The sequence below is a fragment of the Aethalodelphis obliquidens genome, unplaced genomic scaffold (assembly GCF_003676395.1).
Source record: "Aethalodelphis obliquidens isolate GAN/ISIS:26980383/991018 unplaced genomic scaffold, ASM367639v1 scaffold22, whole genome shotgun sequence".
NCBI lineage: Eukaryota > Metazoa > Chordata > Mammalia > Artiodactyla > Delphinidae > Aethalodelphis > Aethalodelphis obliquidens.
In genome coordinates this window covers 5,943,288-5,969,016 of record NW_020837966.1, presented here as the reverse complement: position 1 = coordinate 5,969,016, position 25,729 = coordinate 5,943,288, and the positions used below count along the sequence as shown (strand labels likewise).

Here is a 25,729-nt window from a genome sequence, read left to right as displayed (position 1 = left end):
TTGCTTTTTGTAGTTGTATGGATTAGCAATTCTGAAACAATTTTCTATGCATCATAGGTTTAAGCAAGTAAGTATGTTGAGGACAGTGGGAGCTGGGTTTCTCACTGTTGGGAAGGGAGTTATAAATATGGAAAGGCTGGAATGAGTTCTGTGGTGTTAGGTTAGAGTCGGAGGCATCAGTGTAGATTCACAGTGTATGAGGGCAGAGCGTTTGGGCATAAGAGCTGTGACACTCCTCCACAGGAGAACAGCTTCCGAGAGCTGTGAATGGGAGGGTTGTGCCTGGCCTGGTGTTCATAGAAGCACCCACCCTGTAGGATTGTAACATGGCCCATCTACATTCCGAGACTGCCTTCACTATTACATAACAAAGACAATTTTCTGCCAAGAGCACATTTTTTATTCGGAGACTTGGAACAGTAACGAAAGAAACAAAGGCCTGTGCATGAGTCAGGCCTCTTTCTGTTGCAAGAGAAGAGACTGAGCTCAAACTAATTGAAACAATAAGGGGATTGATTAGCACCTATGGTGGGAAGACTAGGGGTGGATCCAGCTTCAGGTCTGTCTGGATCTAGAGGTTTGTATGATGTCATTAGGACTCTCTCTTTCTCTTTACTGCCCAGGTATTCTCTGCTGGGTGGGCCTGATGGAACTGGACAGCACAAGGCTCATCTTGGGCCAGGTTAGCGAGCCCAGTGGAAGAGAGCCTGCCCCTCAGCGTCTGGCAAGGAGGTCCAGGGGGAGACAGGACCACCTTGACTAGCAGCCCCCTAGAACCACAGGGAGTGAGGAAGGGGGTTTCCAAAAGAGAGCACAGAGAGGAGAGGCCAACAAAAAAGTAACGACTGCATTGCTTTTCCTGCCACAGCCTGCTTGTAAAGTTCTGACTTCTCTTTGTGCCCACCAGGTAGGACTAGGTGAATTCCTTGAAAACAATAAAAAACAAAACTACCCTAACCACTTTGCACCAAGGTAAGCTCCTCCAAGGGGCTGAAAGCCCTCGTGGGTGGGCTGGGCTGGGCAGACCTGGGTACATCTTCCTGTGGTGTCCCCCTGCCACCACTACATCCCATGCCTGGCACAGGAGCTTGCCCTGAGTGTAAGCTCAGAGCGCATTTGTACCATTTTTCCAGTACCTTCCAAGGCTTTGTCCTCCATGGGGGCTCCAGAGTGAGCTAGTTCTCAGGTAGTAAACGTCTAAGGCAGGTGTCTGAATGTATTTGCTTCAGAACTCTTCCTGGCTCAGTCTCCAAACCCACCTTAAATGAATTTGTTGTAGATACTTCATGTTTAATTTACTAATAGATGAATAAATAATAGTCACCACTGCAGAATTTTCCTAGCTAAAATTCTGGCCATAATAACTTTGGGTGGAGGTACTATGGGGTACTAAAGTCCCATCCTTCAGTGAGCCAACACACCTAGGTCTCTCTTGAGGAATATCTTGGTCCAGAGGATCCATGTGGCCTCGCAAGGGGCTGAGAGAGCATCGCTGTACTCAAGGTATCTGTCAGAAGTTTGTTCTTGCACCCCCTGCCCCTTGATGCTCATCAAAAGCCAGTGCTTTAGAATGGGGATTCTCAAACATGAGTGTGCATGAGAGTCATGTAAAATACATATTTAAAATGCGGATTCCTGGCCCCCACTCCTGGAGACTCTGAGGAGCAGTGTCGACCATGTGAGGAGCTTAGGGAAGAGTTATCTCAGCTAGGGACAAGCAAGTGCAAAGGCCCTGAGGCAGGAAAGAGTGCCCCAGGAACTATCAGCAAAGTGAGCCAAAGGAAAAGGGACAAAGGCCAGGACAGGCAGGGCCTTGAGATTAGGATGAGATTGGGTTTTTATCTAGTGCAACTGGAGGCCTCTGCAGGTTTTAAGTTGGGGGGAACTACAGATCAGATTTTCACTTTAAGAAAATGACTCTGGGTGTTCTTTAGAGAATGGATTATTAAAAGGCAGGTAGACAGGAGGACTGGACAGGAAGCTTCTGGAGGAGGGGTGCAGGCCAGAAGGGATGATGGTCTGGAAGGGGATGGATATGGAACAGGACAGCAATTGAGGCTGCGAGGATTTTGAGTGCTAACCTCAGTTCTGTTGCATCCTATTGTTCCTGCTTGCATTTTCTTCTATTCCAGTTATTTTATTGCTTACCCCCCATTTTTGTTGCCTCAAAATGAAAATGTCCTTTTTATTATGAAAATAATATATTCTCAATATTTAAAATGTAAACAATACAGGAAAGTAAAAAGAAGAAATTAATCCCCAGTAATCCCACCACCCCGTGATACGCCTCTCCTTCCAGACATTCTCCACATGAGTAACATGCACTTTGGACAAGTAGAATCACACCACGCATGCTGCTTTATAACGTGCTTTTCTCTATATATAAAAAAATCACAATTCCAGTTGCACAGATGATGTGCATTCTATGGGGGATGTTGAATCTCACTCGGCCAGATTACTTTGCTATTTGTACAAACTTCCTAAGTCAAAGAGAGACTTTCAAAAGGTATAGATTTGAGTCTATAAAGTTAGAAAACACAAGTAATTTTCCTAAAAGCAGGAGAAGGGCTAGGGGATTTAAAAATTAAAATACCAGAAAATATACTCCAAAACAGAGGAGCTGAAACACCAGTGTAGTAATTTCCTCCCAGAAGGGAATGTGATGCCTGGGCAAAATTCCATTGTTTATTTTGCACGGTCTTAACTCAAGCTACACACAAAAAAAACAGAGAACAGTGGCAGGAAGTGCCTTTCTGTGTCCCGGCTGAGATGGGGCTCCCTATGCGAAGCCTCTGGAAGTCTCAGGATTAGCCAAGAATCCTCAGAGCAACTTGCCCAAAACACTAATTGTATCTGTGTCTCTGTCTTTGATTAGTGGCTTAGTCAACTTTCTAGCTCATTATCATCTTAATCATTTTTCCTTTAATGTAATGAGGCTAAGACTCTAGTTTTATTTTTTTTATTTTTCCCCAGAGGAAAATAAATACAAACTTGAAGGTATTTTATACACTCTTTATCTTTAGTTATTTAACAACCTTGATGTGGGAATATTGTCTCCTTTCTCACCTCAGTCATCAAATGGTTGAAATGGAAAGCAAAGGCCTTGGGAATACCTGGACTCTGTCCTTGGCTCTTAGTTGCTTTCCTCAGGTCAAATATCCATCCTACAGCTCAGCAAAGAAAAGAATCAAAGCAGCGATGTAAACTGGGGTTTTACATTTCAGTGATCTAATGTGATAGAGCAGGACTAGTCAAATGTTAACTGTAGAATACAGGTGGTGGGTATATGGTGTTCACTGTGCATCTAGGTTCTAAGTTATTGCATTACTTACATTACTTGCTTTTATTAGCAGACAGCAAGCCTTAGTGGCAGGCAACTTTTAGAAAAGTATTTACATTTTATGGGAGAGAGAGAGGTAGGGGCTCCTTGTCATTTTCCAGAATTTTCTGTAGGAGGGCAGATATTGACTGACTGTGTCACCTGTTTCCACAGTAGGTTGTAGTCCCTTTTCAAGGGTTTTGAGATTTAGTTAATGTAGTCAGTGTTTTGTTTATTTGTTTGTTTTAAATTATACAAATAACACACGAACACATTAATATTGAAAAAGTGAACACAATACAGATCAAAATTTCTTTTGAAATCCTGTCCCCAGGTCTTGTCTCCTCCACCCCAGCCCCTGCCAAATGAAGTCACTTTTTCAGTTTGATATACATGCTTCCAAACCTTTTTCTTATGGATTTTTACACATATATATGTACCCACATATAATATGTGGTATTGTGTTATTTATTTGTTGGTTTTCATAAATGGTATTCTAACATATTTATCTTTTTATAATTAGCTCCTCCCCTCCCTCAGCAATATGTCTTAGAGCTTTTTCTAAGTTCCTTATAACTCTACCTTGTTAAAACAAACAAACTCATTGCATTGTATACTGTGCCAGGTTGGCTATCCCCATTGTATGGGTTTTTTTTTGTTTTTTTAAAATTTATTTTATTTATTTATTTTTGGTTTCTTTGGGTCTTCGTTGCTGTGCACAGGCTTTCTCTAGTTGCAGCAAGCAGGGGCTACTCTTCGTTGTGGCACGTGGGCTTCTCATTGCGGTGGCTTCTCTTGTTGCGGAGCATGGGCCCTAGGTGCGCAGGCTTCAGTAGTTGTGGCATGCAGGCTCAGTAATTGTGGCTCGTGGGCTCTAGAGCGCAGGCTCAGTAGTTGTGGCGCACGAGCTTAGTTGCTCCACGGCATGTGGGATCTTCCCGGACCAGGACTTGAACCCGTGTCCCCTGCATTGGCAGGCAGATTCTTAACCACTGCACCATCAGGAAAGCCCCCATTGTATGTTTTTAGCGAAGTCTCTATTGGTAGATATTACGGTTGTTTCTGGTGTGTTTTTCTACCATTAAAAATAATGTTTTAGAAACAAAACACATCTACCTGTGCACAAATGTGATTTTTTCCCCCAAGGTTAAATATTGGGAAGTAGAATGGCAATGTGGTAGAAATTCATACATTTTAATAGAAATGACCAATTTGCCCTCCAACGTGACTTTCAGCAAATATTTCTTTTTATTGAGCTTTGGGATGGGCTTACCTTAGCCTTCAAACAAAGCAAGGACAGGAGGAATATGACACTAAGTCTTTGCCCTCTAGGAAGGCTTGAGACTCATCTATAGGCCCCCATCTATCAAATGGCAAAATAATTCCAGCAAAGTTAAACCAGAATCTAAAAAGACTGGATACTTATAGAAGGTGTGTGGATGGGAATGGGATGGAAAGAAGGAGGGAATGGGAACAGGTAGATGGAACCTCAACACTTCTTAGAGTATACCTGTACACTTTTATGGAACCAGGGTAATTGTTCATATACTCCCAGAATAAATAAATCATTCAAGTCAACCAGGATGAGAAGAGAACCCCAAACAGAACACCAGCAGTAAGGAATCTAAATGTATTACAAATAAATAATGTAACCACACAGGAGGAGGTAGGGAAGAAAAGACCTAACATAATTAAATCTGGAAAACAATATTTTGACTGGCTACTATAAGACTAAAGTTGAAAGGGACTATACAGAAAGATCATAGCTTAGTTACTAAATTTGTTTCTCTCTGTGGCTCTCACAAGGGAATGAGTTAGCAATTCTGAAACTATTTTGTGTGCACACTAGTCTGGGTCCAGTTAGGAGGCAGAAACCACACAGAAATTTGAACAAGGAAAGTTTAATGTAAAGTATTATTAACTATAACAAGAGCCTGGAGAAATGAGGAATTGGCTACTAAAAAGTAGAAAGAACTCTGAAGAATACAGGAAGAGCCTGTAACAGGAGCAGCCACTGCCTAGGGCTGAGAAAGAACCCAAGGAAAAGCCTCCCTCCCAGAGCCGAGATCCAGACCTGTTGGAGAGGGCACGGCTATGGCTCAGTGAATGGTGGGTGCTGTGTGGTCAGAACTTTCCAGAAATCCATCCGTTATGGTGCCAGGAAAACTGTTCATGGGGAGGTGTCTCCCTGGAGGCATTCTGCTATGCAACTGCCCAAAAGGGGTGCCAGGGGAGACTGCTGGGAGCTTCTGGCTGCTATGCACTGCAGGAGCCCAGCTGCTAGAATCTGGTATTGGGGAATCTGGTACTGTCTACACAGCAGGAGCTGGAAAAGCCATCTATGCTGCAGGAGCTGAGTGATAGGAAAAGCAGCCCACACTGTGGAGCCTGCCAGAAGGAACACACCAGACCAGGCCTTCCTTCTCCTCCTGCAGCATCTCTCTGTCACCCTCTACTGGCAAAGTTTAACCAGCTGACAAAAGAAAATAACTGAACCAGCTCCACTCCTGCATATCAGGTCATGAAGAATGAATTTTAGATTTGAGAGGCAGTCAGTTGATATCTGGCAGAGTCTACCTCTTTGTCTACTCACCTTTCATATGCTCCTTTTTACACACATTTGAACTCTCATACAACAAAACCTCTCCATAATTCCATCTAACAAGATATAGCTTTTTATCTTAGAAATGAAGAAGCGGGACTTCCCTGGCGGTCCAGTGGTTTAAGATTCTGTGCTTCCACTGGGGGGACACGGGTTCCATCCCTGGTTGGGGAACTAAGTTCCCACATGCTGCACCACACAGCCAAAAAAGAAGAAAAAAGAAAAAGAAATAAGAAATGAAGAAGGCTTCACGCTCTCCCCAAAATGAAGACACACACAGTCCCAACAGTTACTGTATCCATTGCTGGCTATGTTAATTACTCTTTAAATTCAGTCACAGTCCCACTGAATATTCTGTTACTTAAATACTAAACTGGGGAATTCCCTGGCAGTCCAGTGGTTGACTCTGCATTTCCAGACACGCCCCCCCCCCCAAAAAAGAAAAGAAAAGACTAAACTGTAAAGTTAACTTAGGCAACTTGTATATAAAATTAAAATGAGGTGAAAGTCTGAGAAACTATCACAGCCAAGAGGAGTCTAAGGAGGACATGAAACTAGATGTAAGGTAATGTGATGTTTAGATGGGATCCTTGAACAGAAAAGTGACATTAGATTAAAAACAAAAGAAATCTGAATAAAGTATGAGCTTTAGTTAATAATAATGTACCGATATTGGTTCATTCATGGTGGCAAATGTATCATACTAATATATGATGTTAAAAAAGGGAAAACTGGGTGTGAGGTATGTGGGAACTCTGTACTATCTTCTCAATTTTTATGTAAATCTAAAACATTTTTAAAATTTAAAAATTTATTTTTTAAGAGAAGGGAAAAGGCCTTCCCTGGTTGTCCAGTGGGTAAGACTCCACACTTCCAATGCAGGGGCCCTGAGTTCCATCCCTGGTCAGGGAACTAGATCCTGCATGCTGCAACTAAAGATCCCACATGCTGCAACTAAGACCCAGCGCAGCCAAATAAATAAATAATAAAATATTTTTTAAAAATTGCGCTTGAAATGTTGCCAGTTTTTTAAAAAAGAAATCCAGTCTATGGCGTTGCGTACCATTCTCAACATAGGTCTTCGACAATATACGCATACTTTTAAAGGTACAAATTATGTCAAGAGTAGCCAGTGTATACATGGCTCAATTTTATGGAAAGCAGTTTAGAAGCCATGAACAAAGCGGGAAGCACAGCTAAGGCAGTAAATGAGACCTCCTGGAGAGTCCCAGGGAAACACCGTGAGACATTACATAACAGCAGCCAGCAACAAAGAAAGAAATTATGTTCAGTTTCCATATATATACATATACACACATACACTAGAGAAGGCCTGTGGAAGTCATCATCTGACCTCTCCAGAGAAGGAATGGTGAACCATTCTACCCCACACTCCTCTTCCCCCCAGAGCCAGCCTATCCTAACCTGCAGCAGATTCCACCTGCCGGGGCAGGGGTGCCAGCAGCTGTCTCACCTGCATCCTCAGGACGGCTCACATGGGAGGGGGAAGCAGCCTGGCCAGGAGGGCGCATGCGGGCCCTCCCGGAGCTCTGTGCATTTTTGTTTTTGTTGCTGGTGTGAAGCTGACTTCTCTTGCTCATGGACTTGGCTCAACGCCTTGCTCTGTTGCTGTTTTTGCAATCTGTCACTTCCTTGCTCCATCTCTAGTGAACTTTTGCCGTAGAATTTCTTGCTCCAGGGCCTTAGGTTGGGAGAGAGACCAGAATTAGGGCTCTGTGTTTTTTCACAACTGAGGGGGCACTGGTTGGGCCTCCCACGCCATGGAGGGCACACCGGATAAGACTCTGACACACAGGGTGGCTGCCACTGCTTCTAGGTGTGCAAGTTATTCAGCTGTGAGGATTTTCCTCCACTGAGATTAACAGGGAGGCCCAGATTGCTGATTGTGTCAGTGAGGGTGTTTCCAGAAGAGATCAGCATTGGAACTGGTGAATTGAGACCCGCAGATAGCCTTCCTCAGGGCTTATGGGCGTCAGCCAACCTGTTCAGGGTCCAGATAGAACAGGAAGGTAAGGAAGGGCGAATTCGCTCTCTGCCTGAGCTGAGGTCACAGCTTCTGTGCTCGGGCAAGGGCTCTCCTGGTTCCCAGGCTTTCAGATTCAGATTGGGACTTACACAGCCTCGATTCTCTGGCCTTCAGACTTGGACTCAATAACATCACCAGCTTTTCTGGTTTTACAGCTTGCAAAGGGCAGGATGTGGGACTTCCCGGCCTCCATAACCTTGTGAGCCAATTCCTGCAGTATATCAATCAGTCTCTCTCCCTCTCCCTCTCTTCCTCTCTCTCTCTCCCCATATATATATATATATACGTGTGTGTGTGTATCCTCTTCGTTTTGTTTCTCTGAAGAACTCTAGCACAGCTTCCTGTCTCTTCTGAACCCTTCTTTTGCATTTTATTTTCTCCAGCTTCTCTTTATACCCCCAGGTTTTGAAACAAAATGTGAGAGAGGAATATTTAGGTTCATGATGCAGCATTGTCTCCGAATAGCTGCATGTCACTGGGACAACCAGGGAGCCTCTCTGAACCTCAGATCCTTAATCTGATAAGGAACTGCAGTGGCTGCCCCCAGGCTTAGTGGGCTCTGCTAAGCTTGAGCCACTGCCCTGGACAGTAAGTTCCTGGAGAGCAGGGACCTCAAGGCCTTGAGCATGTTTTTTTTCCAGTGCCTTACACAGTGCCTGGCATACAGCACGCACTCAATAAATGCTTGCTAAATAAACAGTTGATTATGTAAATGCCAGTTACTGTGATTATGTATTCATATATGTCACAATCCATATCATTTAGGTTCAAGATGATACTGGAGAAAACAAACAAAAAACCCCAACAAATCTGGTGGAAGAAAGTGAATGGAGAGCTAAAAATTCTAGGTACTATAACTGGAGAAATAAAATGGGTAAGAGTGCCTGCATGCTCAGTGACCTTTCAGAGTCGTCGGAGTGTGTTGGGGCTGCCTGAGCTTGGTCCTGCACCAGGATGCTTCAAAGCCTTGTTGAAAATGTGTGGATCCCCATGAAGCCCTACTGTACCCAAGTTTACCAGAAGATTTGGGTAGGAATAGGACTGATGGGCTTCATCATTTATAAATTCAGGAGTGCTGATAAAAGAAGCAAAACCTTGAAAGCTTCCAGTCCTGCACCTACTCATGGTAATCATTAACCAGCTTTCCTTGCACAAGACATTGGTCTGACTGTGTTGAGGGAATGTGGGACATCGTGTTGACTTGCAGCAGTCCCAGTGCCCTCGTGCATGAACAAATGTACCTGTGAGACCCCCCGCCCCCCCCCCCAAAATGACTAAGAGTTGGCATGGTTGCTCCAAGTTGTGTATTGACCACATTTCATTTGAGTGTCTCAGTGGGGCCTCTTTTCTCTTGACGTCTGTGACCTGTCTGGGATCTTTGTTTTTGGATGCTGATGGCCCAGTTTAAATCCTAACCTGCCGACATAGCATGTCCATTTCCTTAAGAATGATTTTAGAGGAGCCAGGAAAAGCTGATTGTGTTTGAAAAGTTCAAACAAACTTTAAAAAGGCATTTGGAGGAAACTGAAGAAAACTTCAAAAAAACTATTCCTCAGCGAGACAAGAGAAGAAATTACTTTCTTTAAGCAAGAACAGGATATTCTGAAAAAGGGACCTAAATAAGAAAGAGCTGCTATAAGATATTAAAAAATATAATATTTGAAATAGAAATTCATTAGAGTTTGAAGATCTAGTTGAAGAAATGTTCAAAAGCATGGAACAAAGTGACTAGGAGATGGGAAATAGTTGATAATAAGAAAATTGGAGGATAGGGAATTCCCTGGCAGTTCAGTGGTTAGGACTTGGTACTTTCACTGCTGGAGGCCCAGGTTCGATCCCTGGTTGGGGAACTAAGATCCCGAAAGCCGCACTGCCCAGCCAAATTACAAAAGAAAAGAAAAGAAAATTGGAGGATAAACTTAGCATACCTATCAACCAACTTAGGATTTCCAAAAAGAGAGTAAACAGAGGGAAAGGAAAGGAGGAAGATATCAAAGAAATACTCAGAAGGGAATTCCCTGGTGGTCCAGTGGTTAGGACTGAGTGCTTTCACTGCCATGGCCCAGGTTCAATCCCTGGTCGGGGAACTAAGATACTGCAAGCTGTGTGGCTCAGCCAAAAAAATAAAATTAAATTAAAATTAAAAATAAAATAAATACTCAGAAGAATTTCCCAGAAGGCAAGGGGCACAATGAATGAAGAGACTCATCCCTGTGAATCTTCATGACAGCAGGGATAAAGAGAGCGGCTTAAAAGCTAAGAGAGAGACAGACAGACAGAGAGACTGACTGACTTTCAAAGGACCAGGAATAAAAAATGCGATCGGATTTCTAAACCTCAACCTCAGGATCTGAAAGACAGAGGAGCAATGCCTTTAACAGTCTAGTGGAAAATTACTTTCAACACAAAATACAATACCCAATCAAATTATTAATCAACCGCGATGTTTAATGAAGATGTTTTCTAGACATGCGAGGTCTCACAAAATTTACCTCCACACCTTTTCTCAAGAAGCTAATGAAAGATATGTGCCACCAAAATGAGTGAGAAAACCCAAAAAGAAACATAACCTAGGATTCCAGCACAAGAGAGAAGGAAGGGTGTGACAGCTGGGCAGCAGACCTAGAGAACACCCAAGCCTGACTGGGGCAGGAACATGGGGACTCCAGGGGAGGATGCTCCTGGAATAAAATGGAACTGGGAGAAAAGCTGATGCCCCTGCCCTTGTGGAAAGTTGTATGGGAAGATTTAACAAGGAGGGCATAACACAAAGCAAAAGTCTTTTAAAAAGGTATATACTAAGTACACACACACACACACACACACACACACATACACACACACAAAACCCCAAAATAGTTGTATCAAGAAAGGAAATTCCATCGTCAAACACTATTTGCCTTAAAGGTGAATAATGTTTCATATGGTCATAATAATATAAACACTGAATATTGACTTAACTAAAATTGTAATATATCAGTCAGGATCCCAACAAGAAACAGCTTTTTTTTTTTTTTTGCGGTACGCGGGCCTCTCGCTGTTGTGGCCTCTCCCGTTGCGGAGCGCAGACTCCAAATGCGCAGGCTCAGCGGCCATGGCTCACGGGCCCAGCCGCTCCGCGGCATGTGGGATCTTCCCGGACCGGGGCACGAACCCGTGTCCTCTGCATCGGCAGGCGGGCTCTCAACCACTGCACCACCAGGGAAGCCCCAGAAACATTTTTTAAATGGGGTAATTTGAGGGGAATTTCAGAGATTGCTTGAGCAGTGAAAAGAAACTACAAGCGAAAGCCATTATTCCTGCCCCACCACACCTGAGAAGGCAAAAGTGGAGGAGCCGTTGTCAGAAACAGAAGAGAACAAAAAAAAAAAAAAAAAAAAAAAAAAGAAGAGAACTAAATGGAGAGGGTGCTGAGAGTGGAGCCGAGGATGCAGCAACCTAATAGAGGTAACTGAGGGCATGGGCATCTCTGCTCACTCTGCCTCCCCACTCCAGCTGCCTGCCTATGCCCTGCAGTGTCCCAACCCACCCAGAAGCCCTAGAGTAAGAGAGCCCATTGATGTGGTCCGTACAGGTCAGAGTGGGTCTGGAAGGGCTGAGGGAAGACATCCAGCACAAACCTCAGTGGGGGACTAGAGGAAGGGAATTTAAAGAGGGCACAATTTGCATGTGTCATAAGAGCAGGAAATTAGGAGCCAGTGTCCAAACTGGTCAGTCAAGAAAGGCAAGATCAGCATAGGACTTAGAAATATGGCAGCAAATGCCAGAAAACAGCCAAAATTGTTGAAGGAGGGTGCTCTGGGCAGTGCGAGTGATAAGGGACAGTTCAGAGGACTGCTTTTCCATTATACATCTGTTAGTACTAATAAGCCTTTTTAAACTTTGTACACATATAATTTCGATTAAGGTAAAAATTAATATTCATTCTAATCATGAGAAAAACATCAGGCAAATCCCAGTAGAGGGGCATTCTACAAAATATTGAATACCTAACCAACAGTCTTCAGAATTGTCAAGATCATCAGATACAAGGAAGTGTGAGAAACTGTCACAGTCAAGAGGACCCAGAGACATGGCAACTAAATGTTATGTGGTATCCTGGATGGGATGCTGGAAGAGAAGAGGGGCATGAGGTAAAAACTAAGGAAATCTGAATAAAGTATGGACTTTCACTTATGATAACTTACCAATATTGGTTCATTAATAGTTACAAATGTACCATACTAATGTAATTTGTTAATAATAAAGGAAACTAGGGGCAGGATATATTGGAACTCTCCGTACTATCTTCTCAATTTTTCTGTAAATCTAAAATTGTTCTACAAAATTGTCTTATTAAAAATAATAAAAGAGTTTACAGTAGAAATAACCTTAAAAGACCACAAGAAAATTTTATGAATTTTATTTTATTTGTATGATTTGGAGCTTTAGTAGGGCTGGATGTTTTTCCAGGCTTTTAAATTATTTTTGCATTCAAGACATTAAATCCCAGAATTTCAGCAATGATCCTGGTTATTCATTCATTCAACAAGTATGTGTCAAATGCTGACTACATGCCAGGTAGTACCCTGTGCTCAGCACTTGGGGTACCCGGACCTTTTCAAAATACAGCCCTGCCATTGTCTTTAAACCCTTCAGAAGCTGCTGGGTACTCTTAGGTTCAAAATACGGCATAAAGTTCCATCTGCCTACCACTGCTGGTCATTTTTCCACACCTCTCTTCTCTCCAACCACACTGGCCTCTTTTGTTCCTTGAAGATGCCACCTTCCCTGGTGCCCCAGGGCCTTTGCCTATGCTGTTCCCTCTACTCAGAATACTCTTCCTCTCTCTGCTCCCCTCACCTTTGCCCAGGTAACTCTTATACTTGGAATATCAGCTCAGGCCTCACTTCTTTCTTTCTTTATTTATCTTTCGGTCTTCTTTTTTTTTGGCCACACTGTGTGGCATGCGGAACTTCCCCCACCAGGGATCGAACCCATGCCCCCTGCAGTAGAAGCACGGATTCTTAACCACTGGACCACCAGGGAAGTCCAGGCATCACTTCTTTAGACACAATCCATCTACTTGTAATTATCCCCTGGTCATGTGGTTATTTGAGTAATGCCAGTGTCCCCCATGGAATGTTTGCTTGTAGGTTCTATGACAACTGGGACAGTGTCTTGTTGGGGACAGTGTCCGTGTTGTTCACACTGGTCCCCAGCTTCTGGTGTAATGCCTGATATGGTGCAGGGACTCTATGAGCACTTGTTGAATGAATGAATGGTAAACAGGTTATGGTCCATAGCCTTCCAGTCTAGTGCATATCCAAACCAGGGTGTGAGCTCCAGAAGGAGACAAGAGGAGGCCATCTCCCCTGGCTACTGTCTGGATTCCAGCTGCCCCTGGGCCTGCCTCCATCAAGTCCTGGTTTACAACTCATAGCCATTTGCTTACTTCAGATTTACAAAAACCCACTGAGGTCTGCATCCATGTCATTCCTATGTGGCCATTAAGAAAAGTGACATCCAGAGAGGTTAACTGAATTGCCCAGAGCTACACTGTTACTGAAAGCCCATATTTAACATTCTTTTCTTACCGCCTCCTGAACTCTACTTCCACGCAAACTTAGCACCAGGTCTGGGTTAACAGCGAGCTTTTGCCCCTGCATCTGGGCTATGCCCTAAAGTGTTGTGTCCTCGCGGCGGCGCAGTCCGCGATTGTTTGGGCGTCTCCAACCTGGACCACGCGCGCCCTCTGGCAGCTACAGTGGAGACTGGACTCCCCGCGCTTCAAAAGAAACAGGAAGTGGCAGTGGACGCGTGAACTCCGTGTAATGGCCGCGACACTTTGGGGTGCGTGTATGGGGGTTTCGGGGCGCGGGGTTGGGTCGGCCGCCCCGGGTCTGACGCCCGCCCCCGCCCTGGGCCTCTGGGCAGTCTGGGCGGCGCCAAGGCCGGCTCCGGAAGGATGCGGGCCCGCGCCCCAGGCAGAGTTTGGGGGATCAGATGAGTCTGGGAACTCCTGGCTGAGTCTTGGCTTCCCCATCTGTGAAGTAGAGATGATGACAACTACCCGGTTCGAGCCAAGACTGCCCGGGGCCGAACTGACATCGGCGGGGCTCTCAGGAGTGTATCAGTTCTCCCCGTACTGCTCTCCCCAAAGCCCAGGGAAACTTTCACGCTCAGCCTGCTGGGAGATGGGGTGGAGGACACACTTTACCTTTAATGTCTTGATTAGCGCATAATACGTGTACATCGCAATACCAAAAATAAATTAGAATTTTGGCCCACGGCTTCTAACCACCGTTCATTGTTTTTAGTTCTTCTCAGCTGAAAATGATTCAGGATACAAAATGTTTCCATGATCACTTTATCGTTTCTTATGTTTCAGGGGATAATTTGACTCCTAACAAAATCCAATCCTCGTGGTAAGGATTTTTTTCTTATCTGCTTAGGTTCTAGGTAAATTGGGGAAATATATTTGCATTTCATCAACGGCTTAAGGTGATTTAATCTGTTTAATCCCCAACTTCATTCCAACCAGGGATGGAGGCAGCAACAGTTTCTTGCCCACTGATGTGTGTCAGGCAGAGTGCAGGGCACTGGTGGCAGAGAGGTGAACCAGATAGGGAAGATGAGGGGTGGCTTGAATTGTGACTGGGCCACAGACAGCCCTAGCCACGGTGGGTGAAACTACATGTTGTATTTGAGGAGGGCTTCATCCTCTGGGCACCTACGAAACTGCGCTCTGCTGTGGCCTAGAGGAAGGATAGACCGTGGAGGCCTTGTGGGAGCCTGGCCTCCTCATTTTATCTCAGTTTCTAGTACAGAGGTTCACTTCCTGCAGCCTCACAAATATTCTGAAGGGTCACAATAAAAAGAGGGGATGAGAGGAAAAGAATTGATGAAGAAGACCAGAGTGGAGAGGATGTTGCCAAATGCCAATTTATTGCCTCTATTTCCTGACCAAATTTTTCCCTTTGATGTATGTGGTTCTCCCCCCCCCCCCCCCCCCCCCCCATGCATGCTTGTGGCCTCCCTAGAAGGCAAACAGAAGGGCCTCTCAGTCCTTGGTCTTGAGGGATGTCATTCTAACCATGTTTTAGACATTTTCTTTCCTGTGTCCTCTGTACTCCTTTAGAAAAGTTGAAGCGCTCTCTAAATTCTGTAGCATATTTTCAGGGGCTGTCAATTGCCAGACTGGGCAGCGAGCTGTGGGCAGGAGGGAACTCAAAAGTCGGTGGGTGTGGAGACTGGAAAGGATGTAGGAGCCTTTGCTCTGCCTTCCCCAGTCACTCAATCATATGGTGATTGGTGATGTGAGTGAAACTCAAGAAGAAACGTTCTCCTCTCCCCAGTACCCTCCTTAAGGCTCTCCCTCTATCATAAGCTCTAAATACTGATCCTTTTTCTGGGGTCCAACTCCAGAAGAAAGGAAGAAATGCACATGGCCTCTAAATGCCTGAGAGCATGGTCCACCTCATTAGCAGCCAGAGAAGCCCATTAACACTGCAATGAGATGTGGAGCAATTTGCCAGTTTTAAATGTGCAGAATCCAGCAGTTCTGATTCTAGGAATGTATCTTAAGAAAACAGCTGAATAAGTGTATCAAGATAAGTGTGTGAGGATATTTTTGAATCCCTGATTATAATAGAAGTCCCTCAGCAGGGGATTGGTTAATAAATTATGGCACATGTCTAGGCTGGAATGTCATAGAGATTAAAGAGCCTAAGGAGCAGGTAGTCTCCTGGTTTCCCGGGTGCTTCACCAACTTCACCCATGTGGTCCTGGCCTCATTTCAGCCCCTGGCACTCCTGACATTCGTAGCCAAACCCCTGCCATCCCCAGCTCCCGGCTGTGGGGGTTGGGAATGATCCAGAGGGGAGTCAGGGAGGATGGGCAGAGGTCTGGAAGGCACCAGAGCATAGAGTCTACAGCTTCCCCACAGGAGCAACGTATCGCGTGAGGTCTATTCAGAGAAGGTTACCCTGCAGGCAGCCTTCTGTGGATCCTGGTTCTTCTAGATGACCAAAGCAGTGATGCTGGGTTTGGCTGAATTCCTGAATATCCTGGTGATGACATGAAAAAATAAAACATTTCCTGTCCAGTGGTGCACATGAACAGGAAATCTCAGCACCTGGGTGTTCTGGTGGATTTTAAAATATATATATATTTATTTATGTATTTATTTATTATTTTGGCTGCGCCGGGTCTTAGCTGTGGCACGTGGGATCTTTGTTGTGGAGTGCGGGATCTTTTAGTTGCGGCATGCGGGCTCTTAGTTGTGGCATGCAGGCGGGATCTAGTTCCCAGATCAGGGATCGAACCCCGGGCCCCCTGCATTGGGAGTGCAGAGTCTTACCCACTGGACCACCAGTTGTTGTTTGGGGAACCCATCCTCCCTTTCTCTGGCAGCGAGAAAGGGAGGACGGGTTTGGGCTACCACTGTCTCCCACTTCCAGCTTCTGTAGTTCAAGGGAAGCTGGCTCTGCTCCCTGGTTCCGAAGCCAATCACCAGGACTTCTGCTAGCATTACTGTCTCCACAAGGGTAGCTTGCTAAGCTTGGGCCACTTCTGCCTCTGCAGAGAGTTTGAGTACAAGGTATGGGTAGGGTGTGCAGAGCCACAATGGAAAATACAGGAACTCAGTGTTAGTAGCAGCTGAGCTGTCTATCACCACATGTAGGCCAGGCAGACAGGAGAGGGAGGGGATTCTAGGCCCTGGAAGGAGAGAGTCATGTAGAGGAGGCTGCCTTGTTGGACTGGCAAAGGTGAGAGTCTTCAGGGTTGACTGAGACAAGAAAACCAAGTTGAGGTTGAGCAGGGAGATCAGTGTAGCTGGAGCCAAGTAGTGAAGGCAGAGTAGGAAGAGATAACATGGGAGAGGAGGAGGTCATTGCAGATTTTATTCTAAAGGCCATTGAATAAAAGCCACTGCAGGAGACACCTTTTTGGAGATCACTCTGGATCCAAGGTGCAGAAATGCATTGTATTTGGGACAAAAGTGCAAGCAAGAAAAGCCCTTTGGAAGCTGTTGTGGAGGAGGTGGTGGCATAGATGAGGGATAAGGCAATGGAGAAGGGTGAAGAGGTGGGATCAAGAGCACAGAGACAAGTCAAAGGGGGAAGGGGGTTGTGGGGAAGTTGGATGATCTTGGCTACTTCACTGCCAGCCTCAGCTTCCTTTCCCAAACAGAGGTACTACCCACTTCATAAGAGTAAGTTTGACAAGTGTAATGGTTAAGAGTATTGTTTTTGCCAATCTGGATTTGAATCTCAGATCTGGCAGGTGCCAGCTGTGTGACTTTATGCAAGTCAGTTAACAGTAGATTGTAGCACTTGTTGAATGCTTGTTATGTGTTAACCAGTAGAATCCTCCCCAGACTAAGACACTTTCTCTGTTATTCCAGTTTACAGGGGGAGGGAACAATAATGGGGACAGAGCAAGTCATTTGTCCGAGGTCCCAGCCAGGATTTCTCTAACCACCACATTACCCTAGCTTTTCTGCGCTGAAAACTGGGATAACAATACTACTGACACTTTCAGGTGTGTTTGAGAGGATTCAAGAAGAGGACTGGCAAATAGTAGGCACTTGTAAATTATTATTTTAACTATTATTATCATTTTTTTGGTTTGTTTTCCCAAGTTTTGCAGGGAGCAGGCATTACGTGGAAAAATCCTTGGATTAAAAAAAAAAAGACCTCTCAGGTGAGGGGAAAAAACTGCAGCTGTCGGCTTCTCAAAGTCACTCGGAGATGGGTTGTGCGGGCGTGGCTTAGAGGTCGGGGCGGGGCCAAGAGGAAGAGCCAGACCTAGGGGGCGGGGCGAAAACCTGAGGGTCGAGGCTAGGGGCGGGCCCCGGAGAGAAGGGGCGGGGCGAGGGTCCGCAGCGCATGCTCGGTGGTGCCGCCAGTTCTGCCGCTGCAGCCAGCGCCACCGCCCACTCCGGGCTGGCCAGCGGCGGGCGGCCGGGGAGCAGAGTAGGGCCGGGCTGGGTGAGCGCACGGCCATGGCCCCGTGGCTGCAGCTCTGCTCTGTCTTCTTCACAGTCAACGCCTGCCTCAACGGCTCCCAGCTGGCAGTGGCCGCAGGCGGCTCCAGCAGAACGCGGGGCGCCGACACCTGTGGCTGGAGGGTAAGGAGAGGACAGCGAGTTTCTTGCTGTCCCCCAAAGCGCGGGGGCACAGGTGCTCGCGGGCAGTGGCGCCCGCGTCGACTTGCCTGCTCTCCGCAGAGTGCGCAGTGGGGCTGGGATCCCGCTGCTCCCGCCCTCCTGCGTCCCTCCCGGGTCGCTCGTCTGCCTGCCTCGGCTGGGTTGAAAGAGGCCGCTCGACCCCGGCTTTGTGTTGCTAATGAGGCGCGGCCACTGGCCGGGGTCCGGCTCCAGGAGGGCGGGCGAGAGGGACGCCCGGCGTGGGGCAGGAGTAGGGCGCCCCACCCTTTGTTCCAGGCCCGGGACCTCCTCCCTCTCAGGGCACAGGGCCCCGGGCTGGGATCCTCCGAGCTGTTCGCATGGGGGGCGCTTTGGAGCGGGAGTGGGGGTCTTCTTTCGGACCTCCGGTCCAAAACTCTGCAAAAGCCCGGGATTGCCAGGCAGGGGACCCTGAGTGCTGGGGAGGGGTGCGCCCCCCTCTTTCGGAGCCGCTTTGTTCCTTCTGGGCCAGGCCGTCTTACCCCACTTTCACCCCCACCTCAGACTCCTGACTTGCTGGTAAATTTTGCTCCCGTATCCAGCCCTTCGAACGGTCTCACGGATGACCCCCCCACCTCCACCGCCATCCAGCTTGAGTTGAGGATATTTTTCGTGGCCAAGGGGAGGAATGAGCTGGTCCCCTCGGGCAGATGCCCGAGACGAGACTGGAGGGATGCACCGACTTTGTCCTGTGCTTGGAGCCCTCTGCCCCTAACCCAGCGCTTCTTCGATGCCTTCTGGGCGATGGGACATGGGGAGGGGGGTGTGCGCGGGGACGCTGCCGTCCCGAGTTTCTATCAGGGCTCCTGGGCTTGGGCGGCCAGAGGACCTGGAGACTGTGTCCATCTGCCCAGCACCCCTCCCACCCAAGCCAGGACCAGCCTGGTGTCAGGGCACTCACGGCCTTCAGCCTTGTGGAGGGGACACCGATTTGCACTCAGGCAGCCATGGAACATGACCTTGGCTCTTCTCCTGGGCAGCCATGAGCCTCAATTTCTTCACCTGGAAAACAGGAGTAAATGGGATTTCCTAGTTTCCCTAGCACTACTGCTCTGAGGGATGGGTATGGGGTAGTTCTCTTAGAACAACGTCCACCCACCTCTTGTGGGGTGCTCTGAACGACCTCAAGCAGTTGAGGCCTAGAACCTGACATCCCTTTAGGGGCACAGGCTGGTGCCTCCAGCTCACTTGCCCCGCATTCAGAGAAACACAGTGCAGAAAACGAGGTATGAACCAAGTAGCTGAGATGTCTTCAAACCCAATAGCTGTGCTATAGACAGCTATAACCCACCCTCTCACCAACCCCATAGTGAATGTAACCTTCCGATTTGAGTAAAACATCACATTTTCTTACTCTGTCCCATTTTAGTAAAAATACCACTATTCTTGTTTTTTTTTTTTCTTTTCAATAGATACCAAGTTTTCCTCAGTTTTTAGATCAAAAAGTTTTCCTTAAGGCTTTCCCATGTTGACTTACCAATCCTAAATTTTCTGGATCTAAACTGGTGTGTTGGCTTTTGAATAACAGCATCACAGATATTTTATTCTGCATTTTCATAAGCCGGCCTAGGTGGATCAGCCCAATTTGCTGTTTTTCTGCACTTGCCCAGGTGGCTTCACGTGTCAGTGCACAGACCTTGTGAAGTTTTAATGCTGTGGGTATAGCCGGGCACCAGAGGAGCCAAGCTGGCGGTTTTGTGCTCTCTGTGGGAATGTGTTCGCCCCTAAACCTGCACACCCACAGGATTAATGGGGGCCCTCATCCCAGTGGCTTCACATTCATGCTGGGGGTGACCTTCTCAACAGCTCCTACCTTGGCCTCACAGTCCTTTCCTTGGGGTCATCTTCACCTGCTTTCTGAATGAGCGTGGAAGCCTCAGGGCCATCTCCTGTACTCTAGGCTCTTCCCAAGCTGACGCGTGGCTCCTTCCCTCCTGGTCTTTTGATGCATCTGATGGAGCCACCAGCTTTCCCTGACCCAGCTTGTCCACCTGCCTTACATACTCACCTTTCCAACTCTAGCCCCTGGCCCTCCCACCCTGCTCCCTAACTCCTGTGCCCTTCTTGCTGCCGAGGCATGCTTTTTCCCTGCTCCTGGGATAGCTTTTCCTCCTCTGAGAACCCCCTGCTTGGCCTAAGACTCAGCTCAGATGATGCCTCCTCAAGGAAGCCCTCTGAATGCCATTCCCCTTGCTTCGCCTTCTCCTGCAGGTCCTTGCCTTTGGTTCTCACCAGACTACATCATCAGTATTTGTTCACATCTGTGTCTTCAGAGTAGTTTCTTTAGCCAGACACTTAACCTTGTGTTGGTGAGCTCAGAGCCTGGGGCCCTGTAAATCTTGGCTGAACCCAAGTAGACCCTGCAGCCTTCCTGCTAAATCCTGTATGAAGTGATCGATTTTAAGAAGGGGGGTGGGGGAAGGGCCACGATCAGAGCAGTGAGCTCCAGTGTCTTCTCCGCAGTGAGCTTTTGTACATGCTACTCCCGCCTGTGTTCCTTCTCTTTACATCTCAGCCTCCCCTCTCAGCTCCAGCATCACTTCCTGCAGGAAGCCTCCTCTGCCTCTACCTCCCTAGGTAAGTTTTTACGGAAGTTGCGCTGTCAGAGGGCTGCCCAGTAAGTACTGGTGTACAGTTACTTGGCTATTTGATTCATGTCCGAGTCCCCTACCAGTTAGTGGGTGTTCAGCCCATAGTACTTAGTCTCAGTGCTGACTGAGGTTGCTTACAGTCTAGTTGGGGCTATGTTAACATATAAGAATAAGGGTTGGTGATGTGTGATGCAAGCAAGAGAGGGCTTCCTGTGGGTCTACGTCACACAGAACCTGAGAAGCTGGAGACACAGCAGGGTAGAGAAGTGAGCCCTCAGGAGGGGCAGGATCTGGGTGCTGGAGAGGAGCTGAGCGATTGACCCCCTGGCTCTCCAGGGAGAGGTTGTTCCAGGAACTCTTGCCCCTGCAGGAATGTGTATTTTCCCAGGACTTGCAAGGTGACTGGAGCCAGCTAACCCTCAGCAGCTGTAACCCTCCCTTCGGGGCTGCTCTGGGAGGAGCCAGCCTGGTCTAAGTGGTCAGATTTCACAACCTCCCCATTATTAGCGGGGCAGTTAAGGGGCCGATACCATCTTGAACACAGTGCAGTGTTTTAGAAATGAATTGTGGGCTCACTTCCTCAACTAGTTTTTTTTTTTTTTTTTTTTTTTAAGTCTCTTAGGGCTCTTGCCAGGTAAAGTTGCTCTTTGAGTAATAAATACAATTTTCGCAAAGAAGTAACAAGTTGTAAAACTTCCAGAGGGGCCAGCATCCTCATTTACACTGAGTCTTAACTGCTTGCTTCTTGGAAGTGGAATGGTTTTGTTTGTGATGGGTAACTTTATGTTGGTCACTTGCACTGAGGTTTTTTCCCCTCCTCTTGCCTTGCTGGTTGTTTGAGAAGCCTATTTATGGAACAAGAAATTAGGAATCTATTCCCACAGGTTTTTATTTAGTGGCTTTTCCTGCAGTGGAGGAGGAGGGAACATTTCTTGCCTTCTTACCTAGATGGGGTACACCTTCCCTGGTCTGTTATCCCTGAAACACAATTTCTACTCTCCCCCCCCTTCCCCCACCAAAGTCTGTTCCTTCAGGAATTCAGGAAGCCAGAATGCTGGCATCGTCTTTACAATGAAGTGCAAGTTTCCCATTTAAGGCAAATACTTCATCTCTAAAGGTAGGAAGGAATAGGGTGGTACTTGGAAAAGAAGAAGTTCCAGCTGATTAAAATTTAGGTTCCTGATAAAAGTCCAATCCAAGAACTCTCCTTGGCTGTGGGCCCAGCCATGTTTATTTAATTCTGAATTGGATGTGTTTTCATTCACTTGCAGCTCGTGGCTCTCAAGGCTGCATCTGGTCTGCCTGTCCTGTGGCCGTGTTGTCCATGTTACACATGCTCTTGTGTCTTTTACAGAATTCTTCGTTAAAAATGAGTCAGCCCCGGTTGACACATTTTCAGAGAAACATTTTTATAAGAAGTGTGATGCTTTCTTCCAGCCTGTTTTGCTATGTTAATTTGGGAATCCTTTGGCTGGGGTCCATCTTTCTTGAGCAGCCCTCCCTTCTCTCCCCTCCCCCATCCATCCAGTGGACCCGGAGCCCCTGCAGTGCCTGGGGCATTGTGCTAGTTATTAACTCGGGGATACAGCTGGGTGAATGAGACCAGCAACTAAGTTCCGACTGAGGCACCATTTCCTTCCAAACATGATTTCTCATAGTGAAGTCCAGGGGCTTCCAGTATCAGGATTGTCTTGGGAGCTCGTTAAAATGCAGATTCAAGGCCGATGGGGCCAGAATGGGAGTGAGATGGGGCCCAGGAACTGACATTTTAACAAGTTCCTGTGATGCTCTCAACAGTGAGAATCGTTGCTTTAGGAGACAGGGCTTCGGTGGTCACAAGAAGGAGGCGGGAAGCCACATTCTAAACGTTTAAAATCAGCTTGACTTGAAATTACTTCACTGGACTTTTAGAATGTAAAGTGGAGACTTTGTCCGAGCTCTGGAAAATGGCAGGGGTGAGGCTGGCTGAAGGAGGACCTGGGGAGCCAGTCGTTTTGGGTGGGTGTCTCTGGCTTGGGGTTAAAGAGGAGGCTGGGGGTGAAGCGGACCCGACACTTCCACTGGGTTCCTCCCCAGAACAGCTGGGCCTGTCTGGAAAACAGTCTCAGCAGAGTAGGGTAGGATCCAAATCATATCCTCAGCCATTCAAACTTTACAGATGGCTTCCTTACAAAGGCAAGAACAGCTAATGCTTTTTTAAGTCTTTATTTTAATTTGAGTATTTTTCATGCTTCATTTGGCCTAAAATGTTTTTTTTTTCTTTCTTTTAAAAAAGTTTTCAAACTGTCTTGCCCTCATCAGTCCCTGAACTTTTCACATACCGTGCCCCGGCAGATGTCTGCTGCTGCTGGGGCCACCCAGTCAACAATTAATTGTTCCTTTCATTCCTTGCTGCCTCTTGTGTCTGCCCCGATGGATGGGTTTTTAGGCTTCTGGAAGCTTGGGTCCCCCATCCTCAATTTGTAAGAGAATGGGCTGAGGCAGGGGCTCAGGTATCCCCAGAACTTGACAGGCTAGAGTGGGGGACAGCGCCTCTGGAGCAGACCTCTCTCCTGCCACCCTACTCCGGCAGCGAAGACCATTTCCGTTTCACATCTCGCCCAGATTTGGAGGTTCTTCTGCCCTCAGCAAGCCCAAGGGACCTGTCTGTGTTGGTGCCACAGGCCCCATCTCCAGGCAGCCCAACTTGCCTGGCTGGTGGGAGGCAGTGTCCTCCTGGGCAGTGTTTGTCTTGGCTGCCAGGATGTTCTGAATGGGCCTGACACACGATTAGGTGACTGATGGCCCCGTAACACATTGTCTCCTCCAGGGCCTGAGGCCTTTGAAGCTCTTCCCTGTGGGAAGTAGACTATTTGCTCTATTAAAATGCCTTGGTATTTCCTCTGTTTAACCACAGGCAACTTCCTCTCTGCCACTCTAAACCCGGCAGGGCCACCGGCTGATTGAAAAGACACAAGCCCAGGAGTGATCACATCCTATTGAAACAGATAGTCTTACTGCAGATTAAAGCTGGAGCAGGTCTCTAAGAAGAAACCCAATCTACGGGGGATTCGTTGACATGGCTCCTTATCTTGCTCAGAATTTAGCCTGTTGATGTCATTCACACTTAAAGCCCTGAATGCTTTTTTTTTTTTTTTAAGAAGGGAAGCCTAAATTGTAACCAAATTAGTGTGCATTTCATCTACATACGGCAGGTTAAAGCGATTTGATCACCTGAATTTCTCATTGTGTGAGTTGAGAACTCTTCAGTGTCTGGGAAGAGCATGATGTCTATTCATAGAAAACCATACGTGGCTTATTCTCTGCTTGCAGATTCTGTCTGCTTGTTCTTACGTGTTCAGAAGCCCAAGTAAAACGTTTATAGCTTAAATAATACCAAGAATGTATCTGGGAAGACTGTCCCTCATGCCTTCCCGAGCAGTATCTGGGAACGGTTTAATTATTAACATGAGGCATGAAACTAAAAATTGAACAATTGAAAAATTACCTAAGTAACAAAGACTGACATGACATTTAAACTCCATCTGTACCCTGTTTCTTCTGAAGGGGCCTAAAAATGGAATAACTAGTTAGTCTCTAATGAAGACTATTATATTTTTAAAATTTATTTATTATATTTTTATTTATTTTTGGCTGCGTTGGGTCTTTGTTGCTGCATGTGGGCTTTCTCTAGTTGTGGCGAGGGGGGGCTGTTCTTCGTTGGGGTGCGCGGGCTTCTCGTTGCGGTGGCTTCTCTTGTTGAGGAGCTCTAAGCACGCAGGCTTCAGTAGTTGTGGCTCGTGGGCTCTAGAGCGCAGGCTCAGTAGTTGTGGCGCAGGGGCTTAGTTGCTCCGCGGCATGTGGGATCTTCCCTGACCAGGGCTCGAACCCGAGTCCCCTGCGCTGGAAGGTGGATTCTTAACCACTGCACCACCAGGGAAGCCCAAGATTATTATTTTAACATTTGCAACTCCATTGTTTAAACCATCCATGATAAAAACAGCTTTCCTTTTCTTTGGTTCCTTGTTTGGAAATGTTGGGGGAAGGTGGATGTAGCTAATTAAGGCTACAACATTTAAAGGGGGGACTTAATAGGTACCAGCTGTCCTCAACAAATCACTGGATGGATGACAAAATAAAGATGTGATGTGAACACACATGTAATTCTCTTCTAAAACGGAAGTTGGCCTGTAAATTGTGTGATTTAATAGGGTAAATGCAAACTACCTTTACTATGCACTTTTAAGAAGAATTTGTTTTACAGTAAACCTAATGTCTTATTTGCATAAGACTGGTACATTAAAAGTTGAAACGGCAGGACAGATGGCAGGTATTGTGGGAAGTTTAATAAATGATAATTTTATTGTATGTTTCTTCATTCCAAACCTCATCTAATAGGCATTAACCATGAGGCTTTTCATTAAAATTACTACATTGTAGGGGAGCTTGCTTGAACTTATCAGAAATGCCTATAAAATTGAAGCAGTGACTTTGAAAAGAGAATGGAAATTGGTAACATTAATTAAAATGTTCAGATGGATATTTACCTTTCACACATTAAATGAATACTTCAGATGAATCCTTTTGAAATCATAAGGGATTAGGCTTTAACTATAACGTTTTCAGATTTTGAAAGTCCTTTATTCCCTTAAAAACTAGGAGTTTTTCCAAGTGTTCTGTTTTGTCAGTTTTGTAGATTTTCCCCCCAATGAATGGTAACCCTTTAAAAAACGCTGGCTGTGGCCCCAGACTTCTGTTCTGAGCTGAACTGTTTTACTTGCCAGTGGGAGGGTTGATGGGGATAGAGGGAGGGTTTCCTTGTAAAGAAGAGGTACATTTTCCTGAGATGCGCCATGTGGTGCTCTGTGATTTTATTCTGTCCAGGTGATTTCTGGCTTCTCTTCTCCTGAAGAGGGTTTCTTCCCCTTTTATCTGAGGAAAATGCAATGCAGTCCGGACTAAATGCAGGAGCAGTCAGCCTGAGCATGGTCCCTGTTGAGTGACAGCTTATCGCCTCCAT

General features: G+C 46.5%; 1 protein-coding gene and 1 pseudogene across 1 annotated transcript in view; both read left to right on the top strand.

Moving 5' to 3' along the window:
* The first annotated feature begins 8,922 nt into the window (after nt 1-8,922).
* Nucleotides 8,923-9,675, top strand: LOC113628155 (6.8 kDa mitochondrial proteolipid pseudogene; annotated as a pseudogene).
* Nucleotides 9,676-17,912: 8,237 nt separating this feature from the next.
* IL17RD (interleukin 17 receptor D) overlaps nt 17,913-25,729 on the top strand; it is a 62,136-nt gene continuing 54,319 nt past the window's right edge. The window contains exon 1 of the mRNA XM_027121143.1: nt 17,913-18,082. Within this exon, the coding sequence (XP_026976944.1) occupies nt 17,957-18,082 (126 nt within the window). The 5' untranslated portion in view covers nt 17,913-17,956. The remainder of the gene's footprint in view (nt 18,083-25,729) is intronic.